Consider the following 16,293-nt stretch of genomic DNA (forward strand, 5'->3'; position numbering starts at 1 on the left):
GTTCTACTGTCAATTACAGTACTCACTGGTAGCCCGGGGGATCCTCCGAGCGTCCTAGTTGTAGTTGTCACGCGGCCACTACAACACAACCACGACGTGGAATTACTTCATCACATCCCGGGTAATTCCCCCAAGTTAGAAGTGGGCTTCCACATGCTGAAACCATAGGCAGAAGTTGTCCTGCAGAAACCTGGGCGGTTTGACACTGGCAGCAGCGACCATTAGCTTTGTTGTTAGCATTGTGCTATCGTCCACTCTTTATTGTTACTTCTGTCTTCAAATCTACTGATTCATCATCTCGGAAGCATTATCGTCCTACTAGCATCCTCGCAGCTGTGTCCAAAAATCTCAGGAAAAAAGGCTGAGTTGTGACGTCCCTCCAGGATTTTGCAGGCTTTTTTCGGGATTGTCTCGGCCTAAAATGAGATTAGAATAGCACAGTGGTAGAGAAGACATGCGAGGTAATAAAGTTGCGTGTGTGTGTGCGTGTGTGTGTGTGAAAATCCATAAATTAGGGGAAACATTGTATGAAGCGCAGGGTCCAAAGCAAAGGCAAAAAACTGCAGCTTATTGCTCAAAAGTTACAGTAAAATAGGTTTTAAGACAAAATGTTCCTTCAAAGTAAAAGTTGTTGATTTAGACATAATTGTTTTTCTTCCCCAAAGTAAAATGTTGATTTTAGACAGAATGTTTTTTCAAAGGTTGTTGATTTACAGAATGTTTAGATGAATGTTTTTACAAAGTAAAAGATGTTTTAGACAGAAGACTGTTTTTACAAAATAAAAGATGTTGATTTAGACAGAATGTTTCTTCAAAGTGAAATATGTTGATTTAGACAGGATGTTTCTTCACAATAAAATATTTAGATTTAGACAGAATGTTTCTTCAAAGTAAATGTTGTTTAATTTAGACAGAATATATTTTTTTCCAAAGTAAAAGATGTTGATTATTTTAGACAGGATGTTTTTTTCAAAGTAAAAAGCAAAAATATGTTGATTTAGACAAATGTTTTTACAAAAAAAAAAAATGTCAATTTGGACAGAAGAATGTTTTTACAAAATAAAAGATGTTAATTTAGACAAAATGTTTTTTCAAAGTAAAATATGTTGATTTACAGAATGTTCCTTCAAAGTAAAAGATGTTGATTCGGACAGAATGTTTCTATAAAGTAAAATATGTTGATTTACAGAATGTTTCTAAAAAAATATATGTTTATTTAGACAGAACATTTCTACAAAATAAAAGATGTTGATTTAGACAAAATGTTTCCCAAAATAAAAGATGATTTACACAATGTTTCTTTAAAGTAAAATATGTTCATTTAGACAGAATGTTTCCCCAAAGTGAAAGATGTCGATTTAGACAGAATGTTTCTACAAAATAAAAGATGTTGATTTAGACAGAATGTTTCCCCAAACGTAAAGATGTCGATTTAGACAGAATGTTTCTACAAAATAAAATGTTAATTTAGATAAAATGTTTCCCTAAAGTGAAATGTGCTGATTTAATTACAATGTTTCTACAAAATAAAAGATGTTGATTTAGATAGAATGTATGTCCAAAGTAAAAGATAATGATTTCCACAAAGTTTGTACAAACTAAAGGCTGTTGATAACTTTAAAAATAATGTTTTTCAAAGTAAAGGATGTTTATTTAGACCAGAGTGTTGCTACAAAATAAAATATGTTAATTTAGACAGAATGTTTCCCCGAAGTGAAATATGTTGATTTAATTAGAATGTTTCTACAAAATAAAAGATATTGATTTAGACAGAATGTTTCTCCAAAGTAAAAGATAATGATTTCGACAAAGTTTGTACAAACTGACGGCTGTTGATTACTTTAAAAATAATGATTTTCAAAGTAAATGATGTTTATTTAGACCAGAGTGTTTCTACAAAATAAAGGATGTTGATTTGTACAAAATAAAAGCTGTTTATTCAGACAGAGATGGGGAGTGCGCAGACTTGCCGCTAGCTGGACTGTTGCTGTATGGATGCGAGTTCCCCTTGTCCCTGTCCTTGTTTTCATGCTTGTGTTTGTGTTTATGCTTGTGCTTCTTCTTCTTCTTCTTCTTGTGCTCGTGGTGATGGTGGCCATGTTCACTCCTGTGCTTGGCCAGGGCGGACGTCTCTTTGGAGAAGGTCGGCACAGGCGTGGCCGGCATGGACAGCATGCAATGTTCCACCAGCGCTGGCTCTTTGCCTTGAAGAAAACAACGGTGTGTATGATTTAGAATAACTTGCCACATACTGGTATGGTACTCTTCTATGTTACCTGGTGTAGAAGGTCTGTCCAACAGATGGAGGTGATGGTGAATGAAAGCCTGGCTGTCATGAACAGTCTCCATGTCGATATCTTCTTCTTCCATGTTGAACTACAACCACAGCAACACAATATTTATAAATATATATATTTATTTTTTATATACAGTATTTATATATTTATAATGTCCAATCCAATCAACTTTATTTGTATAGCACATTTGAACAACAATAATGTTTCCAAAGTGCTGTACAAAAATATGAAAAACAAGATTCAAATACTATTCTTAGCTCCACCAATGACTGAATAAAAACAAAATAAAGAAATTGTTAGAATAATTATGTGTAAGTTATCACACAACTCTTATGCTTAAAGGCAGTTGCTATAGTTATTATCAATTGTGCTGAAGTTGTACTTTTCTATCTGTGCAAAGGGACATCGTCTCGTATCAGTGTTTGTGTCCAGAACCGGCCTGCTGACTGCCAAGGGCGAACATCGAGTGCCGTGACGCAGACAGAGCAGAGACAGGGTGATATCACGAGTGTCAGCACATTTGCATTGGGGCTGCTGAGATTACCCACCTTCCTTCAGCAGTAGCCTCAGTGATGTAACCAGGGACCTCACAAATAAATAGAGGAGCACGTGGGCTGGACTTTAGAGCGTAGGTTGGTTCTGTAACTAGAGTACAGCCCAAAACGTCTCTCCTCATTGAGCTAAATTTAACTCTGTCTCTGCATGATTCCTTGCTTCTTGTCTGTTTAATAGATGTCATCAGTGTTTGAACCTGACATAAATATAAAACCAATATAAAAACCATATAAAAATAAATATGATTAAAAACGATTTTAAAAGGTAAAACCAATTAAAACAATAAATAGAAATAACAATTTAAAAACGCAGAGGACCACACAACTCACGTAGTGTGTAATATAAAAATATTGATGGATTGAACTGTTGTATGAAAAATGTGGAATTCTGAGGAAATGCTCCATGTTGCAAAACTTTCAATATTTGTGCAACTTTTAAAAAATTTTCATTTATTTTCAACAGAAATTTTGTGGCGTTTGTTGCAATTTTTTGTAACCTTTGCCAGGTCTTGAATGAGCTGAACTTATGTTGGTATGTTTTTGTATCAGCTGAGAAATGTGGAAGTGTTTATAAATTAGGGCTGGGCGATAAAGCGATATCAACATACACGGCGATACACATAATCGATATCAATGCAGAATGCGTTGGATACATTTTGTTTTTCTTTGTCGGTAGAAAGCGGAAGTTGCGAAGCAGGGTTGGTTGCATGAACAAAGGCACTCGCTCTCTGGTAACCGAGCAACGCAGGAAGTGAGGAGTCACACGTATCGGTATCAACAGTTAAGTTTGGTTGCGCCGCCTTGTTGTTTGGCTGCTAATTCTTTGCATGGACTGGAAAAAGTCACAGTCTCACCAAGTATATATTTGGAATTTCTAGTCAACATTTTAAACAAACTTAATATAAGTCACAGTACAAGTAGAAGAGAAAGTTCAAATACAAATAGACGGAGTAGACATTGAAAGGGTAAAAGAAAACACATTTTTGGGTGTAATAATAGATGATAAAATTGGAAATTTTGGAAATCTTGAGTAAAAAATATACAACATAAAGTAGCAAGAAACACGTCAATAATGAATAAAGCTAAACATGTTCTAGACCAAAAATCACTCCATATTCTTGACTGCTCGCTAGTGTTACCATATCTGAGTTACTGTGTAGAAATATTGGGAAACAACTACAAATGTGCGCTTCATTCATTAACTGTGTTACAAAAAAGATCAATTAGAATAATACATAATGTTGGATATAGAGAACATACAAACCCTTTATATATTAAACCACAATTATTGAATTTCAACGATTTGGTGCATTTGCAAACAGCTAAAAGTATGTATAAAGCAAACTATAATCTGCTACCCAAGAATGTACAACAATTCTTCTCAACAAAAGAGGAGAAATATAACCTTAGAGGAAAATCTAATTTTAAAACATTTGTATGCTCGTACAACACTTAAAACCTTTAGTATATCTGTATGTGGAATTAAATTATGGAATGGATTAACCAAAGAAATCAAACAAAGCACCAATATGATTCAGTTTAAGAGACTGTTCAAACTACAAGTGTTCACAAAGTACACAGAACAAGAACTATGATGAACATCTTGAACACTTTTTTTTTCTTTTTTTCTTATTGAGACAAATATTATTTATGTATTTAATATTTGTATGCTATGGTATATTATTTATTTGTTCACTGTTCTGTTACAGAGAACAAGGAAATTGGATACAATTGCTATGGTATGAAAAGAGGTAGGATTAAATAAGCTCTGCTTCTTCCTACTTTTCAGACGTGCTGTAATGAAACAACTGGAAATGTGTGATGCATTACATTGTATCATATGCATGTTCCAAATAAACTGAAACTGAACTGAACTGAACAATCCCTTGAATAGTATTTTTTCAGTGAGATGTAAGAACTTGTTTTTAGGCAATAGATCTGAGGAAAAAATACTACTTTTGAGCATCACAAGTCTGTTACAATAGTGTTCGTAATATTAACACTGTTACTTTTACTAGTAATCAGTAATCTAATTAATTACTTTTAGGTCCGTCACAACGGCATTAGCGGTAGCTTGATGTGACGTGGCACGCTACCTTTGATGTGGTTTTATGTCGACAACAAGACAGCAGGAAGTAACTTTTTACTAGAGAAAGCCACAAGCAGCACCGCACTAAAATTAACTTGATATCAAACAGGGAGAGGCAACGTCACACTGTGACACAGCAGACAACAACAAGCGCACATACACAATTACAATAATGAACAACAAATCAATGATTGAAGAGACAAACTTGCCATCCAAACAATACCCCGTTTGTTGACAAGAAGATATGACATTCAGGGAAGCACATTCAATCTCTTCATTAACCAGAGGTAACACAATCCGGTGAAAAGATTCAAAAGAGCTGGCATCAGAGCCGACAAACTGCAGTCTGCCGCTGCTAACTGCTAAAGCTAACTAAACACGGCTCCCTTGAAACCCTTGATGACGTCACATGTCAATCGGACCCGCCTTTTAAAAGCACACACTTATCACACTGTGCTCTCATTTGAGACGTCTCTCAGTTGCATATGACAGATATTAGATTTTATTATTATTTTTTATTATTAGTATTAATTACTTTCCCTAATTAATTATATTAATTAAAGAGTAATTCTGTTGTTTACTTTTTTGGTAAAGTAACGAGTAACTATAATTAATGACTTTTCAAAATTATTTTTCAGAACAATAATAAATAAATGATAAATGGGTTGTACTTGTATAGCGCTTTTCTACCTTCAAGGTACTCAAAGCGCTTTGACAGTATTTCCACATTCACCCATTCACACACACATTCACACACTGATGGAGGGAGCTGCCATGCAAGGCGCTAACCAGCACCCATCAGGAGCAAGGGTGAAGTGTCTTGCCCAAGGACACAACGGACGTGACTAGGATGGTAGAAGGTGGGGATTGAACCCCAGTAACCACCAACCCTCCGATTGCTGGCACGGCCACTCTACCAACTTCGCCATGCCGCCCCTGGTTATAGAACACTGGTTATAAGACACAAAACTTCACAATACTAGCAGTAAGTATAGTTAATAATAAGTTAATAGCTAATTCCAAGATCACCTTTAAGTTTTTTAAGCTTAAAAATAATGTTTATTTCAAGAAATCTTACCAACACAATTTTGGCTTGTTCCATTAACAACCAAAAATATCTTGTATTAACTTTTCTTTACTCATTTTAAGAAGGGCATTTTTTCCATTGTGGAGTGAGAAGAGAAAGTAAAAAAGAGTGCTGCAGAAAAAGAAAAATTGTGGATAAAACAGAAAAAGTCACCTCGCAAGTATGGCAGTATAATTTTTTTTTTAGTAGTGGTAGTCAGACCAATGTGGTCTGTAAATTATGCAAGGCGCTCGTCCCCACCAAGACCGGTAATACCACATTCCTTAGCTGCGCTCACCCTTTAGAGCACAGCTGTAACTTCCTGGCTCTAAACCTGCAGAAAATAGTTCTTGTCAGGTTTCTCTATGTTTACATTTTCACATTTTTACACTATTTTGTTACACTTTAATAAGCATTTCTTACATATTCCTTATTTTTGCAGCTTCATTTTAAGAGCTTATTGTTAAGTGCTTATTGTAATTGTACAATTTTGTTTACATTGTTTAAGTGTTTGCCATGCTTGTGTTGACATTTCCTTTGCTTTCTGCCTTGATAGCTGAGAGGATTATAATCAAAAGAAGGTTACATTTGAAATAAAAATGTTTATGTGCAATATATTTTTTCCTGGTGCTTATTCTAGGTCTTAAAAAATACAAATAATTATCGATACAAACCGATATAAAACACTTGTATTGCGATTCAGTTTTCAGCCCTAATGAGTACTGCTATATTCTGCTGCCCTTTGTGCAATCGTAAACAGTGAGGTCCTGGCCCGAATAAACCACAACAAAGAAGAAGTACAAAACTATAAAGAAAATGACAGTACCCTGATCTTGTAGCGGCCCGCTCTGTTGTCATCTTCCAGGTGCTGCACTGCTTGCCCTGGTTCTGGAGGCGAGCCAAGTTGCGTTTCAGCCTTCCTCTTGATGCCCTGAGGAGGCTGACCTACCCCACAGACCCCCAGGGAAATTGGGTCAGGCTCGTCATCCTCCTGCAACAATAAAAAAAACACACACACTTACTATACATTATACTATGTACAAAAAAACCCCAATATTCTTTATATAATTGAGTGAGTGAGCGAGTGAGTGAGTGAGTGAGAGGGAGAGAGAGAGAATAATATTGCATTAAACTGAGTTTTCAGACTACACCTTTAAGAAATATAGCTCTCAAGGCTGACATGTCGACAAGAGTCGAGGCAAGCAGGCACGTGATGACGTGCTGTCGACGACGGTGTTCCAACTATGCAACGGTTAGCTGGATAAAAAATCCTAATAGCCATGTCGTTTGTCAAGAATCTGAACGGTCCTCCTGTTTTGACCCAATTAGGAACAGGTACCAAATCAAAAAAACGCTTCTTTGTATATATCCCAAGTTATTATAGACTCTGGAAGTGAAACTGTTTAAAGCGAGCAAACACAGTAACACATTTTTATAATAAAAAAATAAAACAATAACATTAAAAGTAGAATTTGATAGTATTGTTGTAAAACAGGTGATTCATATAAAGTGGATAGTGCACAAAGATGGTTCTGCTTGCCATAACCGTCATTCTTTAAAAAAAATAAAAATAAAATAACATCAACATTGAAATGGTACTTTAACATTCATAAATAAATGTATCGGTAGTCGCCGCCTTACAAATCAATACACACAGACACCACCGCTCTCATGTACACTCTATTGCAGCAGCCGTGCGGAAACTATGACTGTCACGACCCCATGCAGTCCGAATTTACAAAAATGTTATTCAAAATTTAAAATCAGTTACACAAAATGTATTAATTGAAGCAACAGAATATAAATCATCATTTTTTCCAAATAAGAATCGATAAGAGAACCGATAAAGAACCGAATTATTAAGCAGAATCGAAAGTGGAATCGGAACCGGAACTGGGTACTTACAGGTGGGTAACTGATGCCAACACCATGGATCCCGATGCTAGCAGCTGTGTCCACAATGAGTTCAGGCTTGATGGTGGGGTTGAGTACAGCTTTCTTCTCTTTCAGGTTGAGCACCAGGCCAAGTTCAGGCAGGGGCAGGCAGGAAGGCCGCGTCAAACCGAACAACACGTAGTAGAGGTTCACCGCATCGCAGCGCAGACGCCAGTCATGCGCTGTACCTGTGGGACAGAAAAACACAAGTATACATATAAAGTACATTCACCAATAAGAACACAGAATGTATTTTTCTCATTAAGCGCTAATGCTAGGATTGTTTTGTTTAAAATGCCATCGTTTAACATTATATACCATTGTATGTTTTACAAGTGTACTGTTTTTGCTGTGGTTTATTAATCTTGAGTATAGAAACTATCCTTTTGTTATTTGCTCAGTCTCATTCCGAAAGTCTATGTTGCTGAGAAAATCACATTCTGTTAGTGAAAGCACATTTTGGCCACGTCGCTGTGAACTGTATCTCTTCCTCCTTCTCTCTACTCCCTAAGCAGCCAGGTGCCTTCCACCAAGGTCTCCTTTCTTTTAGCTGAAACCTGCTCTCCCCCCCCCTCCGAACTGAACCTACTCAACCTCTCCTGGACTGTATTCAGTGTATAAAGAATGACATATCTCTTCCACTTCGCCTTTTTCCTTTCATACTTGCTACAAATGTTAACTGTGCCTTTCTGAGATGGGCAAGCTTCTTAAATAAATCTAAGAAAGACAATTTTGTTTTGACTACTGTATTAGAAAACATTTCTAATAAAACACCTAAAAAAATGTCATAGCAGCATATAAAATAAAGTGGTCACTGAAACATTCTGAGTAGAGCAAACACTTTGTGCTCTTTTAAGTTAAGTTAAAGTTAAAGTGCCAATGATTGTCACACACACACTAGGTATGGCGAAATTATTCTCTGCATTTGACCCATCACCCTTGATCACCCCCTCAGAGGCGAGGGGAGAAGTGAGCAGCAGCGGTGGCCGTGCCCGGGAATCATTTTAGTGATTTAACCCCCAATTCCAACCCTTGATGTTGAGTGTCAAGCAGGGAAATGGGTACCATTTTTATAGTCTTTGGTAGGACTCGGCCGGGGTTTGAACTCACAACCTACCGATCTCAGGGTAGCTTTTTGTCATAAAGAAATACAATCATGTGTGCTTACGGACTGTATCCCTGCAGACTGCATATTGATCTATATTGATATATAATATAGGAGCCACAAATATTAATAACAGAAAGAAACAACCCTTTTGTGCAAAGGAGTGTAAATGGGGGAGGGAGTTTTTTTGGGTTGGTATCACTAATTGTAAGTGTATCTTGTGTTTTTTATGTTGATTTAAAAAATTTAAAAAAATAAATAAAAACACTTTTTTTTTTTTCTTGTGCGGCGATCCACGGACCGGTACCGGGCCGCGCCCCGGTGGTTGGGGACCACTGCTTTAGAGCACAGCTGTAACTTCCTGGCACTAAACCTGCAGAAAATAGTTCTTCTCAGGTTTCTCTATGTTTACATTTTCACACTTTGCACTATTTTGCTACACGTTATTAAGCATTTCTTACATACTCCTTATTTTTGCACCTTCATTTTAAGAGATTGTTAAGCGTTCAATGTGATTTTAAAATTTTGTTTGCATTGTTTGTTTCCCATGCTTGTGTTGACATGTCCTTTTCTTTATGCCTTGATAGCTGAGGGGATTATAATCAGAGGAAGGTTACATTTAAAATAAAAATGTTTTCATTTAATATATTTTTCTCCTAGTCCTTATATTCGAAAAGCCGTAAAAAAATATAAATTGTCTATGTCGAACGATATAAAACACTTAGTCCTAATGTCAAGCCATCCATTGAGACAACACCCAGTCAGTGTGTCAAATAACGAGTGCAAGAAGGAAATAGTCGGGTAGGAAAGAGAGTAAAAATGTTCACTCCCCGCAGCTTTTAGACGTTAGTTAAACCAAAAACTGAACAAGATATGGTACTGATCACTCTTGTTGGCATAGATGGTGACGAGGTGAGAGAGAGAAGTGCAGAGGCACCTCCAACTTTGCATACTTGGAGGGTGCAGGATTTCAGCACATTGTAAAAGCACTTAAGCCATACAATATTTACATGGTTTCTATTGCTAATAAAGCTTGTACTTTACTTTATGATAAAGATATATAATGTGGGTTTAAAGATTATACAGTTAAGAGTGAGGGGCTTCAGACGTGGTTGTCCGGAAACTTGAAAGTTCTTGGTACAAATCCAGCTTCTGCCTTCCTGGTCACTGTCGTTGTGTGTTTGGCCAAGACATTTTGCCCCCCTTGCTCCCCGAGAGGCCCTAGGTGCAAATTGCCAGCCATGTTTCCTTCAGTACTCCTGAACATTATTAGTAAGACCAAAGAGATGTCCATTGACTTTTGAAAGAGTAAGCCTCTTTCACTGCCAGTGAAAATAAATGTTGACTTAGACTTAGACAAATTTAATGATCCACAAGGGAAATTGTTCCACACCATCGGGCCAGACTTAAATAATGTAATCTATAACTGGGTGTGCATGTAGACAGCAACCTGGAGTGCACTCCGTAGGAAAAGCCAGAGTAGGCTCAGCAGTTTTACCGGTCTGTGGTTGCAAGTGTCCTGAATTTTGGGGCTGTCTGCTGGGGTGGCAACATAACAGCAAGGAACAGGCTGATAACTCTAACCCAGGCTGATAAAGAAAGCCGGTTCAGTGCTGGAAAGAGAGTTGGACACACTAGACAATGGAGTGGAAAAACTGAGGAGAGACAAGCTGCAAGCCATATGGGAAAATATTAACCACCCCTTCCAGTGCATCCTGGCAGACCAGAGCAGCGGCTGAAGCGAGAAGCTCGTTTTTCTGCACTCTATGACTGAACAATACAAGAGTTCCATTGTTCCAAATGCCATTAGGATGTTTAATAGAACTTTGAACAGCAGAGACCCCCGATCATTTAGGCTCTGTGGTCTGGACATATATGATGTATATTATATGCTTTTTTTTATATAACCAGTGTCCTTTTATCTTTATCGTAGTCTGGTTTTATTGTTTGTGATCATATTCTTTTAATGTGTAATGTGTACCTCTTTTACTGTGTGAGCTACAAGAAGTACCTGAATTTCCCCAAGGGGATGACAAAAGTATCGATCTCTCTATCTACCTACCTACTCTTATCTGTTAATCTACTCCAGGGCAGCTGTGACTACAAATGTAGCTTACCACCATCAACGTATTTTTGCTGAAAGGATTTAGTATAGAACAACGACGATAAAGTTTGCAACTTTTGGTCTCTGATAAAAAAAAGCCTTGCCCCTACCGGAAGTAGCGTGACGTTGTCAGTTGTTCACTTCCTCACATTTTCCTATTGTTTTCAACGCAGCTAGAGCTATTCGGACCGAGAAAGCGACGATTTCCCCATTAATTTGAGCGAGGATGAAAGATTTGTGGATGAGGAACGTTAGAGTGAATGACTAGAATGCAGTGAAATACATATCTTTTTTCGCCCTGACCGTAACTTAGGTACAAGCTGGCTCATTGGATTCCACACTCTCTCCTTTTTCTATTGTGGATCACGGATTTGTATTTTAAACCACCTCGGATACTATATCCTCTTGAAAATGAGAGTCGAGAACGCGAAATGGACATTCACAGTGACTTTTATCTCCACGAGAATACATCGACGAAGCTCTTTAGCTACTGAGCTAACGTGATAGCATCTGTCTCAAATGCAGATAGAAACAAAATAAATAAATCCCTGACTGGAAGGATAGACAGAAGATCAACAATACTATTAAACCATGTACATGTAACTACACGGTTAATAATTCTCAGCCTGGCAAAGCTTAACAATGCTGTTGCTAACGACGCTAAGGCTAACTTAGCAACTTAGCAACCGGACCTCACAGAGCTATGATAAAAACATTAGCGCTCCACCTACGCCAGCCAGCCCTCATCTGCTCATCAACACCCGTGCTCACCTGCGTTCCAGCGATCGACGGCGCGACGAAGGATTTCACCCCAACACAGATGCGGTTGGCGGCTAGCATCGGCTGGCGCGTCTGCTATCCAAGTAAGTCCTTCTTGTTGTGTTGCTACAGCCAGCCGCTAATACACCGACCCCACCTACAACTTTCTTCTTTGCAATCTCCATTGTTCATTAAACAAATTGCTAAAGATTCACCAACACAGATGTCCAGAATACTGTGGAATTATGAAATGAAAACAGAGCTTTTTGTATTGGCTTCAATGGGGAAGCCATACCTCTGTTCTCCTGGCTACGTCACACGCATAAGTCATCCTCCAAAAGGCGTTTTCAACCGGAAGTTTAGCGGGAAATTTAAAATTGCATTTTATAAGTTAACCCGGCCGTATTGGCATGTGTTGCAATGTTAAGATTTCATCATTGATGAATAAACTATCAGACTGCGTGGTCGGTAGTAGTGGATTTCAGTAGGCGTTTAAATCAAAAACACACTGACATAAACCATAACCACCAGCAGGTTGTTACTGTTTGTTATTTGCACACTAATAAGTAGTGATGCACCAAAAATTTGGCCGCCAAAAAAAGACTTTCATCACCGAAAACAGTGCTGCCGAAACCGGATGTTGTGATGAAGTAAACAAGACGCACGCGATTGTTTGCGATGTGGACTTAACTTACCGGTAAATATATCCCAGATGTGCCTGCGGACAGCGATCTACAAAATGTGCAAATATTAAGAGGACAGTGGCAGCTTTTAGGGAGAGAAGGTTCAACTGGAGCAGCAGCTCAAAACAAGTGTGACATCATGCTCGTTGCAGCTCGCCTCTTTCGTCAGGGATATTGAGGAACAAAAGTAGAGTCTCTAAACACGAGTATATTATATAATAACACCAGAAAAAGATGCTAGATTTGTAGTTAGTCGTTTTTAAAAAGGAAAACGTCACTAAAAGTCTCTGGACACTTTAAAAGTTCTCAACAAAGTACGTTGTACAATAAGTAGCAACAATCAAAAATATAGCAAAATGTAAGCAGTAGAAAATGGATACCATGTAAAAATATATGTTAATACTAATTAATCATAACACAGATTGGTTTTTAAATGTATGTATACATTTTTTGAGCATTTTTAAAGAAAATCATATCATCATAGAAAATTATGCAAATTACACGATGACGTCAGGGTGACCATGTCCCCACCACACCCCCACAGCCACAGGTATCTTGGCAATCCCTACACACGTCTAGAAATACAGTATTGAGTGGTGCGTGTGTGTGTTACTCACCCGAGTTCATAAGCTTCCACAGTTGGTCCACCAGAGCTTCATCACACAAAGTTGATTCTGTTTTCTTGGTGAAAGGTGGGTTCTTACAAAGCATGGCCAGGATCTTATGTCTGAGAGAAGAACATGTTCAAAATGTACATGAGGCATCTTTCCTTATACATGTGGCATCAACGCTACATCCAAACCTTCAAAGAAACAAAGACTTCCTGCTCGCCACTTTGTAGGGATGTGTATTTCTTTCTGAAGCTAAAACTCTTGATGATACGCTGAGGAATGAAGGAGTTGTGCACAGCAGCTTCGCTTTTACTCCATTTAGACAAATGTTCTGTACTGTAGTACACGTAGTACTACCGTATATACCATAGGTACTACAGTAAATATAATACTAAAACGTTCTATACTAAGCTACAATAATTAGAGTTGGGAATTTCTGGATACCTCATGATTCAATTATAAATCCATAAAACACGCATATTTAATATTATATTGTATATTATTAATATTAGTCTGTATATTATTGTGTAATCGATATATTAGATCAATAATACAATGTACAAAACCCAAAACCAATGAAGTTGGCACGCTGTGTAATTCATAAATTAAAACAGAATACAATGATTTGCAAATCCTTTTCAACTTATATTCAATGGAATAGACTGCAAAGACAAGATATTTAATGTTCGAACTGAGAATTTTTTTTTTTTTTGTGCAAATAATCATTAACTTAGAATTTAATAGCAGCAACACATTGCAAAAAAGTTGGCACAGGGGCATTTTTACCACTGTGTTACATGGCCTTTCCTTTTAACGACACTCAGTAAACATTTGGGAACTGAGGAGACCAATTTTTGAAGCTTTTCAGGTGGAATTCTTTCCCGTTCTTGCTTGATGTACAGCTTAAGTTGTTCAACAGTCCGGGGGTCTCCGTTGTGGTATTTTACGCTTCATATTGCGCCACACATTTTCAATGGGAGACAGGTCTGGACTACAGGCAGGCCAGTCTAGCACCCGCACTCTTTGACTATGAAGCCACGCTGTTGTAACACGTGCCTTGGCATTGTCTTGCTGAAATAAGCAGGGGCGTCCATGATAACGTTGCTTGGATGGCAACATATGTTGCTCCAAAACCTGTATGTACTTTTCAGCATTAATGGTGCCTTCACAGATGTGTAAGTTACCCATGCCTTGAGCACTAATACACCCCCATACCATCACAGATGCTGGCTTTACAACTTGGCGCCTATAACAGTCCGCATGGTTCTTTTCCTCTTTTGTCCGGAGGACACGACGTCCACAGCTTCCAAAACCAATTTGAAATGTGAACTCGTCAGACCACAGAACACTTTTCCACTTTGCATCAGTCCATCTTAGATGAGCTCGGGCCCAGCGAAGCCAGCGGCATTTCTGGGTGTTGTTGATAAATGGCTTTCGCTTTGCATAGTACAGTTTTAACTTGCACTTACAGATGTAGTGACAAACTGTAGTAACTGACAGTGGTTTTCTGAAGTGTTCCTGAGCCAATGTGGTGATATCCTTTACACTCTGATGTCGATTTTTGATGCAGTACCACCTGAGGGATCCAAGGTCACGGGCTTAGCCGCTTACGTGCAGGGATTTCTCCAGATTCTCTGAACTTTTTAATGATATTACAGACGGTAGATAGTGAAATCCCTAAATTCCTTGCAATAGCTCGTTGGGAAATGTTGTTCTTAAACTGTTCGACAGTTTGCTCACGCATTTGTTGACAAAGTGGTGACTCTCGCCCCATCCTTGTTTGTGAATGACTGAACATTTCATGGAAGCTGCTTTTATACCGAATCATGGCACTCACCTGTTCCCAATTAGCCTGTTCACCTGTGGGATGTTCCAAATAAGTGTTTGATGAGCATTTCTCAACTTTCTCAGTCTTTTTTGCCCTTGTGCCAGCTTTTTTGAAACATGTGGCAGGCATCAAATTCCAAATGAGCTAATATTTGCAAAAAATTACATTTTTCAGTTCGAACGTTAAATATCTTGTCTCTGCAGTCTATTCAATTGAATATAAGTTGAAAAGGATTTGCAAATCATTGTATTCTGTTTTTATTTACGATTTACACAACATGCCAACTTCACTGGTTTTGGGTTTTGTATATACACACATGTATAAACACACGTATATACACACACTCTAATGTATATATATATATATATATATATATATATATATATATATATATATATATATATATATATATATATATATATATATATAAATAAAATGTGTTAATGACATAATGTAAACAGAGTATGTCATACGAGCAATAATATGATACTGACATAATGTTGATAAAGTATATCACACCAGTAATAATTTGTTACTGACATAATAAGAGTAAATCATAAGTGTAATAACATATTACTGACAATGTTACTGACTGATATTAAGGTCAACATAAGAGTAATACTATTACACTGACGTAATATTAATAGAGCATATCAAAAGAGTACCGGTAATAAAGTTTTACTGACATAATACTGTAATAATAGAGTACATTATAAAAGTTATGATTTGTTACTGGCATAACATTAATAGAGCATATCATAGGAGTAAAAATGTGTTACTGAGATATTGTTAATAAAGTATATAATAAGAGTAATATGTTACCAACATATTATTAATAGAGCATATCATAAGAGTAATAATATGTTACTGCCATAATAAGGCAGTACATAACTACATTATGTTACTGACATTATATTAATAGAGTACATAAGAGTAATACTATGTTACTGACATAATATTATTAGAGTACATTATAAGAGTAATAATAGGTTACTGACCTGACATAATGAGATGGGTCGCTCTGAACCAGACTGACCAGCCACTGTAATTCCACTGAGCTTCTTTCAACTAGAAAATAAATAGTAAACATTAGTACAGCCATATTAAAATGTATACATTACAGGTTTAACTCAGTCCACAGGTTATTGTGTAAGTTCTAGGTACAGTTTAAGAATTGTAGCTATTGTTGGCAGTCAGGGTACCAATGGGTGTGTCAAGTATTTGGTGAGTTCGAAGTATAATCCTTTGTTCAGACTTCATCT

The 16,293-nt window shown here is 37.3% G+C and overlaps 2 protein-coding genes across 2 annotated transcripts in view; both read right to left on the reverse strand.

Annotated features, from left to right (window-relative positions):
- enpp2 (ectonucleotide pyrophosphatase/phosphodiesterase 2) overlaps window positions 1-431 on the reverse strand; it is a 62,673-nt gene extending 62,242 nt beyond the window's left edge. Inside the window, exon 1 of the mRNA XM_062029684.1 lies at window positions 27-431. The gene's annotated coding sequence lies outside the window, so the exon portion shown is untranslated. The remainder of the gene's footprint in view (window positions 1-26) is intronic.
- Window positions 432-1,696: 1,265 nt separating this feature from the next.
- The window catches only part of taf2 (TAF2 RNA polymerase II, TATA box binding protein (TBP)-associated factor), a 62,705-nt gene continuing 48,108 nt past the window's right edge, over window positions 1,697-16,293 (reverse strand). Inside the window, exons 23-28 of the mRNA XM_062029687.1 lie at window positions 16,030-16,099; window positions 13,210-13,319; window positions 7,912-8,129; window positions 6,833-6,997; window positions 2,277-2,376; window positions 1,697-2,204 (exon numbers count right to left, since the gene is read on the reverse strand). Coding sequence (XP_061885671.1) covers window positions 1,936-2,204; window positions 2,277-2,376; window positions 6,833-6,997; window positions 7,912-8,129; window positions 13,210-13,319; window positions 16,030-16,099 — 932 coding nt within the window. The 3' untranslated portion in view covers window positions 1,697-1,935. The remainder of the gene's footprint in view (window positions 2,205-2,276; window positions 2,377-6,832; window positions 6,998-7,911; window positions 8,130-13,209; window positions 13,320-16,029; window positions 16,100-16,293) is intronic.

This window comes from Entelurus aequoreus, linkage group LG20 (assembly GCF_033978785.1).
Source record: "Entelurus aequoreus isolate RoL-2023_Sb linkage group LG20, RoL_Eaeq_v1.1, whole genome shotgun sequence".
NCBI lineage: Eukaryota > Metazoa > Chordata > Actinopteri > Syngnathiformes > Syngnathidae > Entelurus > Entelurus aequoreus.